At 39.1% G+C, this 13,800-nt stretch overlaps 1 protein-coding gene across 1 annotated transcript in view; it reads left to right on the plus strand.

Annotated features, from left to right (window-relative positions):
- The window catches only part of MCM8 (minichromosome maintenance complex component 8), a 14,924-nt gene that overhangs the window by 153 nt on the left and 971 nt on the right, over positions 1-13,800 (plus strand). The window contains exons 2-17 of the mRNA XM_009709803.1: positions 187-261; positions 774-856; positions 1,035-1,184; positions 1,928-2,031; positions 2,871-3,069; positions 3,983-4,068; positions 5,593-5,744; positions 6,794-6,992; positions 7,796-7,826; positions 8,081-8,221; positions 9,370-9,511; positions 10,127-10,322; positions 10,601-10,814; positions 11,782-11,991; positions 12,575-12,651; positions 13,144-13,333. Coding sequence (XP_009708105.1) covers positions 187-261; positions 774-856; positions 1,035-1,184; positions 1,928-2,031; positions 2,871-3,069; positions 3,983-4,068; positions 5,593-5,744; positions 6,794-6,992; positions 7,796-7,826; positions 8,081-8,221; positions 9,370-9,511; positions 10,127-10,322; positions 10,601-10,814; positions 11,782-11,991; positions 12,575-12,651; positions 13,144-13,333 — 2,249 coding nt within the window. The remainder of the gene's footprint in view (positions 1-186; positions 262-773; positions 857-1,034; positions 1,185-1,927; positions 2,032-2,870; positions 3,070-3,982; positions 4,069-5,592; positions 5,745-6,793; positions 6,993-7,795; positions 7,827-8,080; positions 8,222-9,369; positions 9,512-10,126; positions 10,323-10,600; positions 10,815-11,781; positions 11,992-12,574; positions 12,652-13,143; positions 13,334-13,800) is intronic.

Consider the following 13,800-nt stretch of genomic DNA (forward strand, 5'->3'; position numbering starts at 1 on the left):
GAGCCAGCTCCTGTGCTCCTACCTGTTTTCTGAAGCCATAACGCTTTACTTTTGGCCTACTTCTGCACTAGTCAGTTACAGCTGTTTGCCTCCCGGTGGTCAGAAGAATCACTGGAAATAAAACTTGCAAAGTTTTAGTATCCACATTGTTTTAATCCTCACTTTAACATTTATTTTTTTTTTCAGTAAGGTCTCGACTAGTTCAATCAACGTTGGACCAGTTTATTCCCTATAAGGGCTGGAAACTTTATTTCTCTGAAGGTATTTTTGACCAAAATTATATATAGCAAGTATTTTATTCCATTTTTTTCTAGAAACGGTTATAAGTATGGAGGATAAGTTCAACAGAAAGCAGCTGAAATTCTTATTTGTTACATAAAAACATGAATACAATACAGATTTCAGTCTTGTGGCATACTGTAATCTGTGGGCTCCAAACCTTGGAAAGGAATCTTGAATAGTGTAAAATATGATCTTTCTTAAATCTGTTCAACTAGCCACATAAAACCTGCAGTCTATCAAAGACTGGAATGTACATACCTCTACTGTACCTCTCTTGATCCTTTGCGCTTGTCCTATGTCACCTTAGACAGAGTTCTGTCCTGTAACAGGTCTTATAATAGAACATTACTGTGATACTGTAAAGATCTATCATCTTCCTCAGTTTTGGAACGCAGAAGAAAAATAGTGGAAGAGAAAATTCCTGTTTATGTATTCTGTGAAACGGAATTAACTACTTATGTGAGTTACTAACACTGCATGTTTCTCATTAGCTTATGCTGACAAGTCTCCTTTTGTCCAGAAGACTCAAGCCTTTGAAAAGTTTTTCATGCAACGCATTGAGCTTTATGATAAGGTAAAAACAAAACATATCCCACCCCAACAACCTATCGTCGTTACAATAACATTACAAATTTTGTGTATTTTCTTTATTAAAAATAATCTCCGTCATAGATATGAAATGTTTATGACATGATTTGGATGTGTTGTGTTTATAATTTGAAGTGTATTTTATAACTTAAAATGTTTCACAGGATGAAATAGAAAGAAAAGGAAGTATCCTTGTGGATTATAAGGAACTAATACAAGACAGAGAATTGACTAAATCAATACCAAATATATCTACTGAATTAAGGGATATGCCTCAGAAAATACTGCACTGTATGGGTCTGGCAATTCATCAGGTAAATATGATGTTCTAATATATAGAGGCATAACTATCATAACGAAAAAGAATCAGTGGAACTTAGAGGCAATTGTTATAAAACCCAAATCTCTATGTTTTCCTGACTTACAAGAAATTACTGTTTATTTAAAACTCAAACTCTTTTACCTCTCCACTGTTTCTGTATGGCCCACAAAATCACATTTTAAAAATGCTTTGGTCTTGATGTATTTTGCTTATTCATTGTCAAAGCAGTTGACTAAAACCAAATGTAGTTCCAACACTTATTCCCTATTGTGAGTTTTAATTCCTGTTTGTTTTTTTTTTAATGTGCTGTGTGTCCCACCTCACACAGCAGAACCATGGCTGACAGGTGACTAGTGCGCAGATTCCAGAATTTCTGGCTCTGTTCAATGTCTCTTAAAGTAGCATTTCACTGTTTGTTGACAGACAAGTTCTCAGATATTTGCGCTTCAATCAAACAAAACTCCACGCGTTGAGCACAGCATTAAAGCTTTTTTTTTTTAAATTAAAAAACCAAACACAACAAATATGTTGATTTTTAAATTGCATTTAAAATGAAGCTTAAAACTGCTCAGAAGTAGAAAAATGTTGTTTAGTGAGGGGTCACCGGATAGCAGAGGGCTCTTTAGACTCCAGTAGGGGGAACTGATCATAAGGGCTGCCAATCAAACTTAGTAGCAAATTGAAGCCATGTTGCATGGCACACTGCATCTGTGTCTGCCTTTCTGTTCTGTCCAGGTGCTAACAAAGGACCTTGAAAGGCATGCTGCAGAGCTGCAGGTGCAGGAAGGATTACCGCTTGATGGAGAACCTATAATAAACGTGCCTCTCATCCATGCTAGGTAATGGGCATTGAGTATTTGGGTGTTTTTTACCAGGAAGATCTCTTTGCTGCTTGTCTAATGGTTGTCAGTGTCCATGCATGGTGCTGGAGGCTTGCATATTTATTTTACTGAGAAACGACTCTGTGAAGCTGTTTTCAGAAGAACAGTCTACACTTTGCTTTTTCTTCGCCATGACAAAGGCTAAACTCTTCTTGTGAAGAAAAAAGTTTAATGAAACTGCTTATAAGCTGAACAAGCAGCTTGTAACTAGAAAAGCTTGTAAGTAGAGAAGTAACTTAGAAGTAGAACAGCTCTTCTATGAAACATGTATTGATTAAAACCAGAACTATTTAGATTTCTGCTGTTTACTGGAGAAGTTAGGAAGTGATTGTAATCTAGCTTTCTGTTAGCACAAGGCTCGTCTTTGCATAAACTACAGCAGGCAATATTTATTATTCCTTGTACGGATGTTTTGACAGTGGTGTATGAGGATGTGTTATTTCATATTAGCTTAAGTCTATTAAATTATTACTGGCAGTCTCAAGGAATATTAATTCTAATTAATCAAACTTTAATTTGAAATTCAGAAGCTGAGGTTACGCTCATTCTGAATAAGCATGTACTTACAAGAAACATAATTACTGTTATAACTTCAAAAATACATTTTCTTTTGAGTTCTTAATGAAACATGTCCTTAGCACAATTTTTTCTATATCAGAAATAATGGTGTCTCAGACTTTGAGTCTGAGGGGGAGTATAAGCCCTATTTGAGTTTAAATTACTTTTTTTTAACTCATTTTTGTTCTTCATTTAAGTATGGTAAGCTTTCAAAATGTTAATGCTTAACTTCTGTGTAGGGTGTACAACTATGATCCACTAACTCAGCTGAAAAACGTTCGGGCCAACTGCTATGGAAAATATATTGCCTTGCGTGGTACTGTTGTGCGTGTCAGTAACATCAAGCCTCTGTGCACTAAGCTGGCTTTTGTATGTGGCACATGTGGAGATGTTCAGAGTGTTCCTCTACCTGATGGAAAGTATACTCTTCCAACTAAGGTAAGTTAAAACTATTTAACTTCATACTTTTCCCTTATCTGTAGTAATATGACAAAAAGCAGCACCACTGGTATTTAAAAAAAAAAATTCTAATCTTTCAAGCTATGTTGAACAACTGACACATTAGAAAAAATCAAAATTACCATGCAACTTTGTATTACTGCATACCGTTGTTATTTGAAAAAATTGTATCGTGCTGAAACAAAAGCAGTATGTAGAAACTCCCTCAAATCCAGGAAAAAAAAAATCTCTTTTCATTTCCATTTCACCAGTTATGTTTAAAAAGCCTTCTCCACCTTGCTGTGGTCTTTTTCTATGCTTAGACCAGGGGGTTTTTGTGAGTGTTGTTTAGAACTTTCTATTTTAATTTTGCTGGTTTTTGTCTGGATTAATCATTAGACATAGGACGGTGCCCACTTATTTTTACATTACCTAATGTGTTCAAGTGAAAAGACTATCTCCTCTGGAACATCTGCAAGTATTAAAAAAACCCAAATAAAAAACAACCAACCAACCAACAAAACCCAAAAACTAACCAACAAAACCCAACAAACAAACAATCAACCCCCCCTTCCCCATAAAAAAACAAAGAAAACCCCACAAACAAAAAAAAAACCCCACCAAACAAAAACAAACGCCCCCCAAAAAAACCTCAAACCAGTTCACCAAGGGGATCATACAATTCAGCTGTGTTGCTCTAACAAGTATGAGTCAGGATTCAAGTGTCTGTGCTTGTTAGCTCTTCATTAATTATGTATGTACTAATTTGCAGCCCTAATTTAACTAGCTTTTTTCCTGAAATAGTGTTAATAAATCACATGATTTTTAAAAAAAGAGAAAAAGCAAAATAAGGCAATTTCAAATTACGATTTTTAAAAAGGTTGAGAATGAATTGGAATTACTATTGTTACAGTGCCTTATTCCTGAGTGCCGTGGCCGATCCTTCACAGCTGACAGAAGTTCTCCGTTAACTACTACAGTGGACTGGCAGTCTGTTAAGTAAGCATGTCTTCCCTTCTGCACAAAAATGTAATGCAACAGGGTGGTCAAAAAGTGACACAGTGTAACATGGAATGAGCCATGCTGTAACTTTAATCTTATTCTTTTGCAGCAAGCACTCGTCAAAATTTGTATTATAAAGCTGTTGTTTTATCCGAGCACTAGTATACTTTGTATATTAAGCCTACCCAATATAATAGCTCCTTGGAAGATCCTCCTACCGTGACTGAGTTCTTTCAGAAATGTTTGGTTTGTGCTCTTTGCAGCTTTTCTTGATCATTTCTAATTACATTTACTATTTAATGGTGCCCTTTAATGACCCGTACATCACCTAGGAAAGCCCTATTAAATTACATTGGTCAGCTGTGGTGGTTGACTTGAATGAACTGAAAGTAAATTTGAGGGTTAAAAATGTGAGTTTGAAGTGATATTGTGTCCCCCAGCTCTTAAGGTACACTCAGGAGAAGGGAATAGTGCTGCACCTGCCCACTCATCTACTTTCTCTGTCTCATCAGAAAGTAGGTACGCCTGAAATTTGTGAGACCTTTGCTGTAGTGGAATAAGTCACTGTTTTTACAGAAATTTGACAATGCTAAAGTGTAGGAAGGTGGCCGGTGGATCTGGTTTTCATCACTTTCATCCTACCATGTGCTATTAACGCTATGGTCATCCTACTATTGCCCCATAATATATGTTCAGAAGAGTCTGATGTGTTGTTTCTTGTCCATCCTGTTAGCTTCCTGCAGCGAGGGTGTCAGCTTGGGGAAAAACAGGACTCTGCTTGCTTTTTCCCACTTGTTACATTCAGATTCTGCAAGTTCACATGCTCTGTACCAAAAGTCGTCTTATGCCAAATGACATCTAAATATGTTTTTCTCGATTCACGTTCTGTAACAAAGTAATTTAAAAACTTACTAAAGAAATAGTGCTGAGGTTCTTGTCAGCAGCTCTAGAGTGTGCTGTTTGTCACAGCTTCTGGAAGGTTCAAGGAAAACAGAGCTCTCGAGTGCAGAGCCAAAACTGGAACCTCTTAAAGAACTTATTAGTTGCTAGCCTTTCACAGCTATACAAAGAGTGAGCTACTGTTCTTGTTATGGTCTGAGGAATTTTTTGGGCTTTGCTAGGGTTAAAAAGCCAATTAAGCATTCATCAGGGCTATAATGTCTGATGTCCTCATTTTTGTGTATGAGGTCCATCTTATTTCACATGCTGTACTTATTTCTATGTGAACATGCTCATCAGTACTAGAAAGTCTGAATTTCACCTTTTATTACTTCTGGAGTTCATAGTTATTGTCTTTCTGGGTTTTATACATGATGTATACCCATTTATTAAAGTCTGAACTGAAAAGGTCTGTTTCTCCAAATTCAGCACTGCTGTTTCTAGAGTTTATCAGGGCATTTCTACTGTCTCCCTTTTCAATTTGGAAAGGATTGGCTGGAAGGACACAGGTGCAGATCTTGTGTGCTGTAACTGAATTGGAAATGTTATGCATGAAGGGTATGCTCACCTCGTGTTTTGCAGGGTGCAGGAGCTCATGTCAGATGATCAGCGAGAAGCAGGCCGAATCCCTCGCACAATCGAATGTGAACTGGTTCAAGATCTTGTGGACAGCTGTGTCCCAGGAGATATGGTCACAATTACAGGGATAGTAAAGGTGTCCAGCACTGAGGAAGGTAAAATTCATCATCTGAGAACACCTTTTTCCTAGGATGGGGATTATTCTAGTGATTACATAAGAAGAACAACAACCATCCCCCTTAATTTGGGCTCTCAAAGTTGTAAACACATTAAGTATATATTTCTTCAGAAGTTCCCAAAGTTTTATAAGGAGGAGTTATTTTGAAAAAGCCAGAAGCAGTGCTGTCCAAGAGGAGCACTGTCTCTAATGCCCACCGATAGAGAGGGGGTTTCACAACCCGCTGGTTTGTACCCAACTGTGGTCCTGAATCTGAAGTGCCAGTCTGACGTTTGATGGTTTAATACGTCAACTGATAGCAAAGCCTTCTCTGGACCACTGATGTAGGGGGGACATCCGTATTTCCCAAAGTCTTGCTGAGACTTGTTATTTGCTTAACCTTTTCCCTTTAATGTCTCCTTCAAACGACACAAACTGTCACGCTGTTGTGAAGGAGTATTGTCTGTCTTAGTTTAGTCCTCCCTGGAGAAATTTTTACAACTTTTTTTTTTCCGAAGTGAAGAAATACGTTGTGCACAGCTGTAATAGAATATATTGCAAAGAACTGCAGTACTCATTTACTGTGAGACCACATTCTCTGCTCAGTAATCATTGGGGGATATAGAGAATGATTAATAATTAAGCGACATGTTTAATTCTTCTACACTATGGATTTTTTTCTCTAAATATTGAGTGGAAACAGTTTTTTATATTCAATTTTTATTTGACTAGAATAATGTAATAATTTAAAATTCCTGGAAAATGTCACTTATTCTGGGAGAAAATTCTCTCTATACACATACACCCTCCTAATCCAGCAAAATACTTCATTGTGTACCTAAATAGAGGGAACTTAAAAACCAAATATAGCCAGAAACTAACTTTTTCATCAATTTTTGAAAATGCAGATGTTCAATTACTTAAATATGAACATTCTGCACATGGCTGTACTTCATATTTCTGAATTACCATATGCCATTTGTAAATAACATCAGTACTTAGGATAAAGGAATAATTTTTCTATCCTTTTCTTAATCGTTCTAACAGGAGCTTCTAAAAATAAGAATGACAAGTGTATGTTCTTGTTGTACATTGAGGCAAATTCTGTCAGCAACAGTAAAGGACAAAAACAAAAGAATTTTGATGATGAGACTTTTCAAAGATCGTTCATGGAGTTTTCACTTAAAGACCTCTATGCTGTTCAAGAAATTCAAGCTGAGGAAAATCTGTTCAGGCTCATTGTGAAGTAAGTTCTGTCAGACCTAGGCTAAGTCTAGGATTAGACTTCTGAACCAGCATGACCACCTTCAGACAAATGTGACAGCTAATCTTAACACTATGAAGTGTCTAAGGCTTGTGCAATAGATACCGCAGAGATTTAACAAACTTTAGTGGACAAGGGTCTTGGGAGGAAGTGAAAGTATTGCAGTGGAGATTTTAGGATTTTGGGAGGGTTTTAAGGATACAGGGAAGTAAGGAGGCTTTTAGTCCAACCCTGGGACAGAAAGCTATGGGTAATAAAAGCAATTAATTAATTTTGCTCCTCACTGAGTAAATTCAGCTCACGAGTGCTGTTTTGTTCTCCGCTCTGCTTTTCTACAGCAGAGGAGGGAGGTGCAAGAACTGAGCAAAGGGTGTGAAAGGCCCCCAGTTCAGACCAAGAACAACTCTTCTAGCTGGAGTGCCCCTCAGGCCCTCCAGGGGAGTCAAAGAACACAAAACTAGCACCTTTAAAAGCAGACTTACAGGTAGTTGCTTCACTAAGATAAGAATGTGTGCAGAAGCCTCTGGGAAGCCGGTTCCCCTCTGTGTGTGTGTGAACTGAGGTGAAAGGCTTTTCTTATTTCAAGCATACCTGGTTATCTGAAAATTTCAAGAAATTTGATGCTGCTGATTTAAACTGATTCTGTTGGAAATTCGGCAACAGTTAACCAAAAGTTTTCTATGGTTATAGAGGTATTCTGTGACAAGAGAGGCAGAACAAGCGATTATTTAATAGTAATACAAGATTTGTATCTCCCTTATGTTACAGTGTTCTTTATTTTTCAGCTCTCTTTGTCCTGCAATCTATGGCCACGAGGTAAGTAATTTAACAGCTCTGCTTGCAACTTTTTTGAAATGTCCCAGTAAACTCCTGAAGGATTTATAAAGCTTATCTGGGGTGGGGGAAGTGGCGGTGACTGTAAATACACTTTCAGTGACAGGGAGGTTACAGCCTTACACCCTTGAGTTCAGCAATCCAGAAACAAAGGGTTATCGCAGTCAATTCTAGGGAGCGGTCAGTATCGGTCCGTGTGATCAAATACTTATTAGTGCTGGTATGTACCACTACAGATTGTAAAGGCAGGTTTGGCCCTGGCATTATTTGGAGGATGTCAGAAGTTTGTAGACGACAAGAACAGAATCCCGGTGCGAGGAGATCCACATGTTCTGGTTGTTGGAGATCCAGGATTAGGAAAAAGTCAAATGTTGCAAGTACGTGTTGATTTATTTCTATTGTGTGATTATATCTTTCTCTAATTTCTTGTTACCTTCTTGCAAGCATGGTAGGATAGCTATGCTAAGACTAACAGGTTGCTTGAGCCTGGCTGGAGCTATCTTTTCACGTAGGATGCCTCAAATAGAGGACCCATGCTGTTCTCTCCTTCCAGGGAGCCTTGCAGAACGGATCAGACCAGTTAAAACACTTACCAAAGCAGGTATACTTGGTCAAGCCTGTGGGCTTTCAAGTATAGGCTCGCTGTCCTGCCCTCTGCCCTTTGGATCAGACCAGTTAAAACACTTACCAAATCAGGTGTACTTGGTCAAGCCTGTGGGCTTTCAATTATAGGCTCGCTGTCCTGCCCTCTGCCCTTACAGACTTTGTTTTTTGGTTTGGTGGGGGTTTTTTTTACCAACCCTTTTCCCTGGTGAGGAGTTGTAGGAGCCAGGTTTTTCTGTTTGGTTGGGTTTTTTAATTCAATACTCAGTGCCTGTCACATATCTGGTACTGAACAAATATGCTTTGGGTGTTACCTTTTAAATAAAACAGAGGCACCAGTAACTATAGAGATTTACTGGGAAAATCCAGTTATAACTGTATTCAAGGGAAATTTAACTGCAACATGTCTGTGTACAAGGTCACCATACTTTGCTTTTCTAGTTCGTATTTCAAATTGTAGGCTGCTCTCTGGATACTAGAAGACGACTAGGACTGTCCTTTATCCCCTAGTTGTGGGGAGAACTATGATGCTTCCTCTGAAGCACCAGGTGTTGGGCACTAGGACAGGATATTAGTCTAAATGGACCTTGGGGTCTGAAGATACAGAAACTACATATCTGCAGTTCTGTGACAGATAGAATGTCCCAGGCATTTCAACATACTTTGAAATCTCAGTGCTGTCCCCAAGGTCCTAGTAGTTTTGATAACACAGTAGACATAGCTGCGCTGCAAGTATTGTGACCATATTCCTACTACTTTGCAGAAGTATGTGTCTTGGCGTTGCAAGGAGTTTTAACTTTGCTGTTGGGTCACGTTAAGTAGAAAGAAACAAATTTGAGTTTACTCTGAATTGTTTCTCTAGAATAAGGCTTATGAAATTCTTCACCTTGGGGAGGGGAAAAAGTGTTTATTTCTCTTCTAGGCAGTGTGTAACGTTGCTCCTCGAGGTGTCTATGTCTGTGGTAATACTTCCACCAGCTCTGGCCTGACTGTTACACTGTCTAGAGATGGTGCTTCTGGAGATTTTGCCTTGGAAGCTGGTGCTTTAGTGCTTGGAGATCAAGGTAATACATGTAATGCTACAGATTTTGTAAGACCATATATGGGGGGCCAGGGTGTGCGTGCAGCTGAGTGTAAGATTAACTACAGTGCTTGCATAGCTGTGGACTGAAAACGTAAATCTGAAGTATGATGTTGGCTTTCCACACCTTGAAGTTCTGAGCTTCTCCAGTGACTTCTCTGGAGATGGTTCCAGCTTTCCTAGGGCTCAAGATATGAATGAAACTGGAGTTCAGCAATTCGCATACCAGCCTTATTCTACTGTGTCAAAGAACTAGTTCTTGAGAGATCACTGACTTAATGGCAGCTGCTGGACTCTTACTGCTTTTGAAAAATAGCTGGCTTATGAGATTTTTTTTGCCTATTTTGAAAAAGCTTGTTTTGTCTTCCTAATGTGTAATCAAGACACTGCTTCTGCAAGCCAGGCCAACTTCATAATGGTTCAGCTGCGGCACTGTGAAATGGAAACAAACTTTGCTGAAATGGAGACTTGGTCTGATGTCTCCTGCAGTCCCTAGGACGCTAGGTTGGACTTCTGATGTAGCACTGGATTGCAGCATACAGTTGCCCATCAGTTAATGTGTCTTCTAATAAGTCTGTCCTGTGTTAATTGCTTCCAGGAATTTGTGGAATAGATGAATTTGATAAGATGGGAAACCAGCATCAGGCTTTGTTGGAAGCAATGGAGCAGCAAAGCATCAGCCTTGCCAAGGCTGGCATTGTTTGCAGTTTGCCAGCTCGGACGTCTATTGTTGCTGCGGCAAACCCAGTTGGAGGACATTACAACAAAGCCAAAACAGTGTCTGAGAACTTAAAGTGAGCACTTTCTGAAGAGCTGCTTCTATAGTTCACATCCAGGAGTAGATGCTTCTGGCAGTCTAGTAGTTTGTATATAATTGCTTTCTAGTTTCCTGGAGCTTGAACACAAACTTACTGTAATAATTTTTCACGGCTTTTGAGAGAGAAATTTCTGTTCTACTTTAATCTGAATGAATGGGACAGGATTTTTTTAAGTGTCTTTGAAGTGGAGCAGAGTTGCTGTAACTTTTCCACTTCTTTACGAGCACCGTGTGGTTTTCTTGTCTTTACTCTAGAATGGGGAGTGCTTTACTGTCAAGATTTGATCTAGTTTTCATTTTGCTGGACACCCCAAATGAAGATCACGATCACTTGCTGTCTGAGCACGTGATGGCAATCCGAGCTGGAAAGCGGGCAGCATGCAGCAGTGCTGTTGTGACTCGTACCAATGCAGAGGATCGCTCTGTTCTTGAAGTTGTTTCAGATCGACCACTGCTGGAAAGACTAAAGGTAGGACTTGTTCCGTGACAGTTGCTGTGCCCCTTCCTGTGGTGTTCCTTGCATTGGGACCTGGCAACCCTGACCTGCTGGACATCCTCAGTCTCCCACTCCCATTCTGCTCATGATAATTGGCTCTGAATTAAAGAGGAAGCATTTAAGGCTCCAGCCACCAGTTTCTACCAATTGTCTGTTGTAGCAAACATTACCCACCCTGCTGGAGATGCTAAGGATGCGTCTCAAGCCATCTTTATCTCCACACAGAAGAGAATTTATTAGCTGAGCTGTTGTTTGTTGTTTGTCTTTTTTCAGTTGCAGTACTGAGAAGACACTTTGCATGAGATGCTCTAAAGCAAATTTGCTATGTTAGATTTTAATAAAGAGCTACAGAACTAGACTGGGTATAATAATTTGGTATAACATGATGTGCTGTGAAATACTGAATCCGAATAAAGCAGCGTGTAAACAAATCCTTAGGCATCTGCAACTTGTGACAGATTTGGGGATTATAGGAGAGGAAGCATATTATAAAACTTAAGTGATCAGTTTGAGGGCTGATATTGTCAAATGCCAGATTTTGGTAGAAATATCCCCTGCTGGAGCTAAACCCATGTACTTTTGGAAATGGGATATCAGCAGTGTTGGCTTAATCTTCTGTGGAGCTGTATCTTGTAACAATTAGGAAATTGGATTTTCTCTTTTTGAGAGAGAATTCTTGATACAGTTAAATTGTATTTGGCACTTACCACTGCAAATGAGAAGCTCTGGCTGCTTTTTCTGAAATTGCCAAGTGTGTTTAATTGTGTGTCTAAGCACAGTGTATGGGCTTCTTAAGTACACGGCTCATATATGAAGCACCAAAGACCTTACAGTGAAGATTTCACTAGATAAAGCATAGAAGATGAAGATTTTATGTTTAAAATTTGTATCGTATAGGGTTCTGACAGTCAGAAATCTAAGCTCTTTGTAATTGGGTTAGATCTTACCAGGAGAAAACTTTGATGCCATTCCACATCAGCTGCTGAGGAAGTATGTTGGATATGCTCGGCAGTACGTTCACCCAAATTTATCACCAGAAGCTGCTGAGGTCCTCCAGGAATTCTACCTTGAGCTCCGGAAACAGAACCAAAGAGTAGACAGTACACCAATCACCATGAGGCAGCTAGAGTCACTGATTCGACTTACGGAGGTAAATGCAAGCTATAATATCTAAGGGATTGAAAGCAAAGATGTAATTCCTAAACTACTACCGAGATCCTGTAATTTTTGATAGCTTATTCACTGCTATGCTTTTTTGTTGTGTCCTTAAAAAAAGCGAGAACGCAAGAGACTTACAAATGCTTAAGCGCTACTGTTGCTTAAAGCCTTTTATAAAGTAAAACACCCTTGAGGGGGTGGAAAGAGAAACTATCACATTCTCCCAAAAGGAGAAAAAGTAGGTGCAGGCAGGAACAAGCTGCTGCCTATCTTGAACTTAAACTGCTGCTGTTTTCCCTAACACTGTGCCTTAACACTGTTTCATTTGCTGCTTCCCAAGAATATACACTGTTAAAAAGCAAACTCCAAACTACAGCCTAATAACGTGAGTATGCAGGAGACGACATTGAAACGCTATTGAAAAAATAGAGGAATCTTCCTCTAAATCCTACAGGCTCAGGTTCCATCTCTGCTCCTAAAATTTGTGTTTGTAGAGCAATTGTAGCCTTTTTTTTCACATCAGCTATAATATATCTTAAATATACCTTTGTGGGCTTTTTTTGTTTTGTTTTAAGGCACGATCCAGGCTGGAATTAAGGGAGAAATCTACCAAGGAAGATGCTGAGGATGTAGTAGAAATAATGAAATATAGGTAATACACACTGCTTTACAAATAAATAAAGCATCACAGTGCTATTTGTTCAAAGCTTTTTTTTTTAAATACAGATACACAAACGCAGTGAAGAAATGACTTTATCAAGTTTAGGCCTGTGATACTGATATGCAGATTTGTTAGCTCTTTTAAAAACTGACAGCAGCCCTCAGTTGAATACAATTGCTTAGGCCTTTGAGTTGTATCATCGTAGCAGTTATGTATATCTGTGCACAGTAACTTAGACATGAAGCGCTGCCAAAGGTTTTTTTCTCTCATGTGATTACTCTCTGTTGTTGCAGTTGAACAATTTTAAGTTTAAAAGTGATTTGGACAGGTGCTTAGTCTAAGTTTCCCAGATAGTGACTTTCTTACTAGGGGATGGTTTCCTCTGTGGCTTCTGAAAACTTTCTCAAGCAGTTATGTTTCAAGAAGGAAATTCACGTACCCTTGCTTCTCCCTCCTGTTGATCTTTTTTTTTTATATTTTTAGCATGCTAGGAACCTACTCCGATGAATTTGGAAAACTGGACTTTGAACGTTCACAGCATGGGTCTGGGATGAGCAATCGGTCACAGGCGAAAAGATTTGTTTCTGCCCTTAACGGTATTGCAGAGAGAACTTACAACAATCTCTTTGACTTGCAACAGCTTCGACAGATTGCAAAGGAGCTACAAATACGAGTAAGTTTGGAAATCAAGCATTTCTTCAACAACAAACTGCAAGACTGGTCAAAATTATTTATTGCAAAATGGAAAGTGGAAGAGGTGTGTCTGTTGTGCCTCCCTTCAATGAATAGAAATAAGCAATGTTTGCTGCTTTCAGGCTGAACAATCTTCCTGAATTGCCTTTGTTTGTAAGCTTTACTAATCTTACCAGCTGGTTGACAGTAACAACTCCTTGCACTAGCAAGGGCCGGTTCTGCTTCCGAAGCTGGTCCTTAACAAGATTCTGCTTTGTTTCGTGAAAGGCAGTTTTTGTTCCGGTATAGGTTACTTCCTCTGGCTCCCCAGGGCACACACCTATTTTTGTTCCCAAATCTAGACTGTTGTGGTGTGCATGTTCTATTTCGGCAGTGCAGTGACGTTTCTGCTTGGCCTCCTCTGGCCCAAATATGCCTTTTGGGTTTTCATTCCTTCTACAAACATCA

Source organism: Cariama cristata, unplaced genomic scaffold, assembly GCF_000690535.1.
Source record: "Cariama cristata isolate BGI_N322 unplaced genomic scaffold, ASM69053v1 scaffold10011, whole genome shotgun sequence".
In the NCBI taxonomy this organism is placed as follows: Eukaryota; Metazoa; Chordata; class Aves; order Cariamiformes; family Cariamidae; genus Cariama; species Cariama cristata.